At 38.2% G+C, this 10,154-nt stretch overlaps 1 protein-coding gene across 2 annotated transcripts in view; it reads left to right on the forward strand.

Moving 5' to 3' along the window:
* Positions 1-9,444, forward strand: part of GXYLT1 (glucoside xylosyltransferase 1) — a 51,901-nt gene extending 42,457 nt beyond the window's left edge. For both annotated transcript variants that reach the window (XM_061416429.1, XM_061416430.1), the window contains one exon: positions 3,617-9,444. In XM_061416429.1, coding sequence (XP_061272413.1) covers positions 3,617-3,778 — 162 coding nt within the window. In that variant the 3' untranslated portion in view covers positions 3,779-9,444. The remainder of the gene's footprint in view (positions 1-3,616) is intronic.
* Positions 9,445-10,154: the final 710 nt, after the last annotated feature.

The raw sequence follows: 10,154 nt of genomic DNA on the forward strand, positions 1-10,154 counted from the left end.
GTTGATGTTCATTTTCATGTAGCTGACCTTGTATGCCTTCAGAATCAATATTATATTTTAATAATGCTTTATTATGGCTTGTCAAGAGGTGATAAAAATAACAAAAGGTACTTTTGGAGTTCTGAGACTTTGCAGGGTAGAAAAGAAATGCACTCCTATAAAAATGTGATTTCTTTGTTGCCCCCGAGCATTTTTAAAAAATCCATTATTAAGGAATTAAATCTTACTAGTTTTATTTGATCTTTTCTTTGATCTCTTATAAGTATATACTTAAAAAAAAAGCTGAGTATTTGTTTTAAGCTGATTAATTACACTCGATTTTTAAGAAATAAATCTTATTTTAAAAACTGTTTCAAACACTGAAGTAATTAATGACTAGTGGTTGTTTTCGGTTTGTATTAATTAGCCGTATCTACCCAGTTTTCAACTTAATGAAGTTAATCAGTCTTTTTGGTGCTTGGTTAGTGTTTTTATCTTCTCTTATCTATTATTCAATGGAAAGTATAATTTTTAAAAGAATTACTGTTCAGACAGAGGTATTTATGCAAGTTTCAGAGAGAAGCTTAGTCATAGCCATTGAATGCTATGAACCATAAGGATGTGAACCATCTGTAAAATGTGAATGCATGGCTATGTCTGCCAGCAAATCAAGTTTTACAGTCCATACATAATTGTTAAATATTAGTTGTTGAGTGAATACAAATACTAAGATTAAAAAGTGCAGATTCACAGTGGGAATAAAACATTTTATTGCTCTGTTAAGTATTTTTTGCTTCCTGTATTTCATTTGAATTATTAGATTTTGTGGTGTTTCTCTGTTAACTTTGATTTACCTCACACCCTTCTTGTATCTGCATGAGATGCAGTAGATTTGCAGAGATGCAGGGGACTTGACATCCTCTCCTGCACAATTTTCTTATATGTAGCTGGCACTTGGCATCTGAAGGCTTGAACTGCCTGCCATTGTACCTGTATTTTTAAAACATGTTCTGTTTTTTGAAAATGCCTTGAAGTATCTCATTGTGGGCATCATAGCATCACTGTTTACTCTCTGCTTTCAGCTGACATTCTTATATATAAAACATGACCTTCCTAAAAGTTTGTGTGCTGGGCACAGTGCCAGTGAAGAGGGAGTGATTATCTGTGTGAGGAGAGTTTCTCGGAGGAGCTGACATTGGACTGAGCTGGAAGGACGAGTACCAGGCAGCCAGGAAAGGTGTGGACAAGTCTGGGTAGCACACAGTAGGGGAGGAGGAGGCTTGCAGTCAGGTGAGGGCACTGTAGCCTCTGGGCAGGTGAGCCTCTGGATGCAATGTGGGTGCACAGCCCTGGGTGTTTGTGGAGTCTGCCTGGCGGAGGGCATGACTGCTGGCTGTGTATGTACAGGTGGGCATTTGGGGGTTTCTCACCTTCTTCTTTTGGAGAAGGCGATGGCAGCCAACTCCAGCACTCTTGCCTGGAAAATCCCATGGACGGAGGAGCCTGGTAGGCTGTGGTGCTTGGGGTCGCTAAGAGTTGGACACGACTGAGCGCCTTCACTTTCACTTTTCACTTTCATGCATTGGAGAAGGAAATGGCAACCCACTCCAGTGTTCTTGCCTGGAGAATCCCAGGGATGGGGGAGCCTGGTGGGCTGCCGTCTGTGGGGTTGCAGAGAGTCGGACACGACTGAAGTGACTCAGCAGCAGCAGCAGTAGCAGCACCTTCTTTAAAGGTCAAACTTCTTGTGGTATATGGTGGACTAAAAGAGCTGTAATCCATGGGGCACTGTTTTTATTTCAGGAAAATATTCATCAAAAGACCTCCCCAGTGAAGAAAAAAAATTTTAACCACAAACACTGGGATTTAAAATCACAAGGAAATGAACTGAATCTCAAGTATTCCCAGGAATTAACTTTTAAAACACCTTTGTAACATTTTCATTTTTAGTCATTGTAGAGTAGGAAAAAGACCAGTTTGGTCTTCCCAAATTCCCTATTACTTCCCTATTACTCGCTTCTCAGCCACAGTTGTCTAGGATGTTTTTGTACACAGTGAAATGTTACCATACAGTGTCACTTCATACAGGTGTTACACCTTGAGGAAGGTTACCTTCTTCAGCATGGCTGCTCCTTTTAACCCCAGAGGAATGTAGACATATCTATATACAACACACAACAGTTGCCCACTGTTAACTGAGCTTCATCTTTTCAGCAGAGTTTTTGAAACTCACTTGGCACAATTTCATTTGCTTTTTTGCGTAAACAGTGCTGTGTGGTTGTAAAGCTCTTTGCAGGTGGAATCCTGGCTTAGCCACTTAGAGCTTTGTAAGTGGAAAAATTCTCTCTCCCTACCTTAGTTGCTTCATTGTAAATTGTCATGTTTCATAAAGTCAGTGTGAGGCTTAAATGCATTACTACATATAAAGCTGTTAGCCTGATGCCTGGTGTGTAGGAAGTGCTTTCTTTTTAACCAGTCCAGCTTTCAGCAGTTTCTCCCAGATTCCAGAGTGCTGGCTGTTATTATTTTCATTACATTTCTTCCTAGTTAAGCCTCTTCTCCCCTCTGCCTTTTTTTTTTATTATTATTTTTAAAAATACCTGAAGATATTTATCTTCAGTATATGGGATTAGGTTTGAAAAAATTACCCAAGAGGGAAGGTTTCATGCATAATGATCCTAGTTTTCTTGCATAGAGGCACCAGGGTGTAGGATCTCTGTGCAGCCCTATCACATCAGTGTTCTGAATGAGCATTGAAGTTCAGCCTGTTCTCCGTAGAGAGGCTGCAGCTTCCTACAGACTCACTAATTGTGATTCAAGTGGTGCTTCCATTTCCTCTCCCTCTGTGGCAGAGTAGTAAACCTCAGGTCATTTGCAGTCCTCCTAGATTTCAGGTTCTGAATTTCCTTTAGAGTCTTCCATTTTTTACTGACTTCAAAATTTCCTGTAAGATATTTTCAAGCCTCATCAGTCTTTCTAATTGTGGTTGCAAATAACAAAAAGGTACATGGCCGAAAATACTAAGATCTCAGCTTTTTTCCCACTTACTACTACTACTGCATTGTTTTCCAAAATATATTTCTTGAGATATGAATACATTTTGTAGGGAAAAAGGATTCTGAAAGTACATTTTGGAGTTAGTGGCCAAACAACATTCAGCAGGTGCATCTTCTGTTTTAATAGTTTCTCACGTGCCCCTGTGAATTTCGCTCAAGAGTGCATGGTGTTTAGCAGTTCTCACACATTTATCCTTGTGCAGCTAGGGGTCTTTGGGAAGCCCTGAACTGTGCTCTCTTTATCTCACTCCTTTCCAGTCCAGCTTCACCAGTGTTACCGGAGTGATTTTTTGGCTTTTATTAGTCTTTCTCAGCCCCTTTCAGACCGGTTGCTTGTCTTCTCACAGTTGTGAGAATCTCTGGGTCTTTTCTGCTCTTGACCATGTCCTTGCCTTGACACAGGGTTCCCCGCCTCCTCCCTCCTCCTGTGAGATGTCTTCTATTTAATTCATTGAAATTATTTGTTGGGCACGTGCTTTCTATGAGACTTTAAAGTGGAGACTGTTGATACAAAGTTGATTGAAGAAGTTATTGGGAATAGAGTTAAATTTTTATGTATATCTTTGTCTTTTTATCTCTAGTGTTCTTTTGAAGATGACAGCATCCATTCCTTATTAAAGCCATTAGAACTGGAACTACAAAAGACAGTGCATACATACTGTGGAAAAATTTACAAAATATTTATCAAACAGCTGACAAAAAGCATACAAGACCGTTACGACAGACCGCCAAAAGAAAGGTGATTCGTGGTGACTGCTAAATCAAATGAATTAAAACAACAAAATATCAGAGACTATTGTGAAGGAATAGTCTTAGATGAAGTTTTCAGGAAGAAATTACTCATCTTCAGTATAATTTTTTTCCTGAAGAAGTTAAATGAGCTGTATTTTCATGTAATGAAGAACAAGTTGAAGTCTTGGACCTCAACAAGAAGATATTTTTGATCTCTGATGTTTTATAATGTTATCTGGTATCATTCCAGTATTGACAAAAATCTTATTGAATGGATATAGCCTACAGACTTGGGTTGACTCTTAACTCTCAAGTAGGTAAGAGTAGTAGGGATGTATGGATGGAGAAAATGTACCTCATACACAGTGGAAACACTCAAACTGTGAGTATAGCAATAATCTTATGTCAGCACTAACCTCACTTTAAATGTGTGAGAAAAAAAAAGTTGTTTACAGAAACAGGAAAGATTCTGTTTCTAAAGAAATGTGATGTAACTGATGTCACTATCGACAATCTGTGCGTGCCTTCATACATTTCATCTCTGTTTAAAATATTTTTGTGACAATCATGTTTAAAAGTGTTTTTAGTTTATATGTAAGCTGCACATTTACGACTGAGTTCTATAAGAAAAACAGTGAAAGTTTGGATTTTTTTTGTGTGTGTATTTGTGAAATGTAGTGTTTTCATTTCTATGTGCTTAACTGTCTTGCCAAAAGTCAAATCTAAGATGATTAAGCAAGTATTTTAGGAAAATTTTTCTATCACTTTAAATGAAAAATTTCAGCTTTACTGGGCATTCTGGAAGCAATAAATAGGCAGATAATAAAGTGAGAACCTAACAAGCATACTTACGTGATGGTGGAAAATGTGGTAGACCAAAATACGGAAGCTATGTCTTCTGTGAGCAGTGATTAATTACGGTTACAGTGGAGCAGGAAAAAGCGGTCCATTGAAACCTTTTCCCTTCTACCTCAAAGTGGCTTTGCAAAATATCTTTGAAGAAGCAAATATACGTATACAACCTTAAGTACATTAGAAAACTTTCATGGATGATTTGGCTTAAGATTGTCACATCTAACTGTAGAAAAAACAGTTTTGATTTGGTTAATGTGCATGTCCTCCTTTTTTTTTGAATGTCACTTGAGACAGCTATGTTTTTTATCTTAACAGTAAGAAAAATATTACTTTTCTTAGTGTTTTTGACCTTTAACTGATATAACTATTGATTCTGAGTACTTGGCATGTACTGTGCTGGGGCACATGTCTCTTTACCAAGTACTATGAGGTTAACTTCTTTTTCTCCTTTTGATATTTTAATACTTAAATAGAGAAGAGAAAATCATGAAGGAAAACTGCCACTCTCTGGTCGTTTATGAAGTACCTAAAATAGTGGTGACTGGCTTTATGAAGACACAGTGCCCTCTGTGGGGATGTGGGAGAAGAGCTGGCCTCTGGCGCGGTTCAGTCAGGGACAGATTGAGAAAGGAAGGTGTAAGAAAGACGAATCCGAATTTGACAACCAGCCCGGCTCTCATGGGACAGAAGCATTTAGGGAATGCCACAGTGAACATGAGAACTCATGAACTTGTTGATTGTTGAGATTGAATTGGCTAAATAAAAAATAGGATCCCTAGAATTTCAAAGTTTGGAGCAGATAGGATCATTTTTAATGGCCCCGGAGGAGCCCCTTGGCTGCCTGGCATATTAGGCTCTTGTGGGGACCTTGACGAGAATGGCCTGGGCTTCACCTTAGATGACCCTGGTATGCCATATCCAGATGGATCTGCACATTACACAGAAGTGGAGAGAACAGTACAGTGTGGGACTCCTTGTCCAGATTGAACACGTCAGTGTTTTACCACATTTGTGTTATCTGTCCCTTTTTCCTTTGCTGATGTATCTTAAAGAAAATGCCAGTCATCATGTTATTTCACCTGTATAAACACTTTGCTAACTGCAATGACATTGTACCCCCTTTGGCTTCAGTTAATATCAAAGGCACATTTCCCTTACGATAAGAGTGCAAAAATAAGTTACCTTATAATTCTATTTTTAACAAGCACCTCAGATGATTTCGGTGTCATTTAGTTTGGGAACCACTGGAAATCATTCTGCCAACTTGAAGGTTGAAGTTAGGACCACAGTTCTCAGCACAGTTGGTGGATTATAAATGTGATTCTGAAATGTTAGTGGAAGTACTTGGGGTTATTTACAAAATATGAATTTATATTATTAGGAGGTTTCTTAGGTTTAATTTTCTCAGTGAACAGACTCTTAGCCCCATGGGCTCTAGTATGATTGAGACTGGGTAGAGTGTGTCATAGTTTAACTGGACTGTGTGCTGTGGTCTCACACATGTTGTGCCTTATTTATACCATCACACACTCTCCATTGTGGGGTCAGTTGGAAGGTTCTTCACTTGGTTTATTCAGTCCTGACCTAATTTTAGCATTTTACCATAAATTGGGTTATGGTGAAAACTCTCCACTGAGGGACTGTTTTTACCTAAAATTTAGGATATCACAGAAAGTCCTTAACAATATTAAAATGAATTTTCTGAATTTATCTTTAGATAAACTTTTTCCTTGAGAAGTTTCAAGAAATACAGTTTCTCAGCATTAGTGAGGTTAAATTCAAGAGCAGCTTAGAGAATGTTTTATATTTCTTTCCTTAAGACAGTATATCTATGCAGTGTATTTGAATTATATATTCTTTGAGTCTATGTCTTAGAAAAATTTTGACCTCAGAATTATCTCTGGGCTACAGTGTTACCAAAGTGAAATGACTTTATAATGTAGTCAACCTTCATTTATATGAAGTTGCCATATTAGAGGAAAAAACCTTTAGAAAATATATATTGTGATTTACATTTTAAGAAAATACATATTTTGTTTTTTCCCCCTGGGAAGAGTAGTTCATAATGTGTATACAGTAACCTGGTTATCTCTGGATACTTCAGAGCCTGAAACAGTTTTACTGCTTCACTGCTCTCTCATTTTGCCTCAAGTCAAATGTTATTGGTATAAAGGAAAGAAAACCAAACTGAACTGGATCTACATTCTCCTCTTGGTTAGGGGCCAGGGCATATCATTCACCTTCTCTGTACCCTAAGTTTGCGAACAATCAGCGTGCCTTTCCCGCCTCACAAGACTCGGCAGTCATGGAGCTGTGAGACCCAGAAGAGAGAATAGGTTAGCTGCGTGGCTTGCCTCATGCCCCTCCAGCCTTGCTGCTGAAGTTCTGGGCTGCCCTGTTGCCTCCTGTACAGATCATTCTGTTTTAGACTGAATGTTTGCTGACGTGCATTGTATCTCCAGTGTGAATTTGCTTAGCTTGTGTAAGGAAGAATTTTTAAGGAAGAGAAAGCAAAGAAAAGAATGATGTAAATGAATGATTAGAGGAAGAAGGGAAAGAGGAAGTGAGAAAAGTGAGGAAGTAGAAGGGAATAAGAGTGAGAATGGCCAAAGGCAGAGAAAAAGAAGAGTGGCTAAGAGTGGGGAATAGGGAAGGCAAGAGGGAGGGAAGTGGTGTGGGGACAGTCACTTCTGAAGCGGCAGCCCCCTAGCCTGTACTGCCGTCAGCTTGCCTTCCTCTGTTTCAGTTCATGGCCCTGCGGGGTCAGGCGTTCATGGAAGGGGCAGCCAGGCTACCTCTGTTGAATTTGTTTGTTTGATTTGTTGATAGTAGAGTCTTTCCCCAGTTACTCTGCTCACTGATCATTTAGTGCTATGATTCTACATTGTAGTTTTTTTTTCTTCTTTTTATATATTGGATCCCAGTTTGTGGCCTAAGACCTGTGGAAACAGGATGACAAATATCTTCTTTTTTGACATCCTTTAGTCCTCCCAGATAATGGATTATGCAGGACTGACCACATAGATCATACAGGAGGTTAGAGTGGAGGGCATAACCTTATTAGATCTGAAGGGGGCCCAGGAATCTATCTGGTTTTCTCAGATGATACTGATAGGAGGCCAGGTTTGGGAACCACTGCCCTGCCTTGAGTGGCAGTTTAAACCACACATCACATCCATTGATTCCTCAATAGGCATACTTCCAGGTGGAGTGTTAGGAAGGGATTCAAGAGAACAGGAGACAACAGGAGTACATTAAATGGGAAAACCTTAAAAGAGGGTAGTCAGTGTCTTCTTTTTCAGAAGTTTATATTGTAAGGAGTAAACATCTTAGTGTTAATCTGTAGCGATTTAGCAAGACCACTAATTTTTTTCTTTTACTTTTTGATTTTGTAAACAGAGAAGGAAAGTAGGGGCACACTGTGTCAGGAAAGGTAGGCGCACAGTGTGCCAGTGTAGGAACAGTTGTCAGTTTATTAAATGTAACTTCAAGTGTCTTAAAACAATTGCCTTATTGCATTTTAATCTTTAATAAAAGTAGATTAAATAATGATTAGTACTGTAACAGTTATCCTTTTATACATTGCCAAAGCAACCCTTTTTTGCCTATTAAAGCCTGGCTTAACTGTCCTGATGTTTGTTGTTTCTTGATTCACTGAACATGAAACTAGATTTTTAAAACTAAGTTACATGAACTTAAAGCAGGTGTAAAATGTGGTGCAAGAATTTTTTTAACTAAAAATGAATATGATGTTAATTTAGATATCTAGCAATTACAGAATTATGAGAAGAACATGGAATAACATGTTGAACTAGGCAATTTAAAACTGATTACAAATCAATGTCAGACTTACTTCTAAATGGAAAATATCTATTGTCACCTCATTTCTACCAATAATTCCAAATATCTAATGGGATTATTTTTTAAGAATTTTCTATAACTCCAGTTATCAAACAAAAGAGAGCCTTTGGAAAGATATGGAGAGAAGAAGGAAAATCTCTCTCACTTCTAATGCTGTGAATGCTATTTGGAAGGTCTGGTCAGACTTTTTAATACAAACTGAACTGATGTGAAGCCTCTGATGATGTGTAGTTTACGTATACCGTCTGAATTTGTAAGCATATTCAAATATATAACAGCATAGTAAGTCCTTGTAAAAACTAAAGAGAAGCCAACAGTGTACCTTCCATTTAAGATATAAGTGGACTTTGACTATGATGGAAAATAGCTGTTTTCAATCTGTGTATAAAATTTCTTCAGGGAATATTGGGGTGTTATGCAAAAATAATTCAGGTCTTGCAGCTTTGCTGTGGACTGTGTCATCCATTTCAAAGTCAACAGAACACACGTGCACCACATTCACTGCCAGTGTCTGAGGGCTGGGCCAGTGGCTTTTGATGGATGTTGTAACAGAAGATCTGTGAAGGAGATGGTGGTTTGCACCTGTTCCTGAAATCAGAAACTGGAAGGTGTTTCCATTTTTCACAAGTCTTTGCATAAATGTGTTAATATTTTGGGTAGTAATGATTCTAAAGCTGCAAGAAGGCATTTTGCTATACTGTGATACATAGCGATTACTACTCTTAAACCGCTTTTTACCTTAAAATATTATGATTTTAGGATAAATTGAATATCCTCCTCCAAGTAGTTTGTGTGTCTTGACATTTATTAAAGAGAAGGTGAGTGCAAGATTATAGATTCAGATATAATGTGAGAATAATGGCAAGTTGCTTTGTTCTCTTGGGGGGAATTCATATCATCTTTTTCACTCTGTGGTGTTATTAAATGAACATATACTCAATAAATGTCTGATTTCTTCAAATGATGTGTCTGAATTATTCTAGAAGGCTAATACCTGTTGATGTATGGCAAAAAACCATCACAGTATTTTAAAGTAATTATCTTCCATTTAAATAATTTTTTTAAGTAATTTTGAAATCATTAGGCTTGGGAAACTTGATAACTAAAAGTTCAGGCAGATGGCAGTTCCTGGATTGACTAATTCAGCAACTGGACAATGTCATTGGAAACCTAGGTACCTTCTGTCTTTACATTACTGTTCTCACCATGTGAGCTAGTTTTCCCCCCATGGTCCCCAAATGACAACCAGAGGCAAAAATACATCTTTTTATAAGAGGAAGGTGCCACCTGTCCCCGTTCATTTGCCCTCATAGCCATAGCAGTGGCTGGCTGTGTCCAAAACCATTACTTTTCAAAGAGAATGAAACTTGAACGGTTCGCTCAGATCTTGATTTGCCCCAAACTTAAACATAGCCTCCCCTTGAAAAATGGCTACTCACAGGAAGGGAAAAGGAAGTAACATCAGGGTTCTGTTAGAAGTCTGTGGGGTAGAGGGGTAGATAACAGACCTACATGATTTTACTGGCCCAAGTATTTCTTAAAACTTCCCAAAGGATCAAATTTCAGATCTAGAGAAGAGCACTTTTCCTGTGCCGGAGTGTAATTGTGCTTTAATCGGTCTCTGTAATGTTATGATCCAATAGTTCTCAGGTTTTTACATATTTTATTATT

Source organism: Bos javanicus, chromosome 5, assembly GCF_032452875.1.
Source record: "Bos javanicus breed banteng chromosome 5, ARS-OSU_banteng_1.0, whole genome shotgun sequence".
Lineage (NCBI taxonomy): Eukaryota > Metazoa > Chordata > Mammalia > Artiodactyla > Bovidae > Bos > Bos javanicus.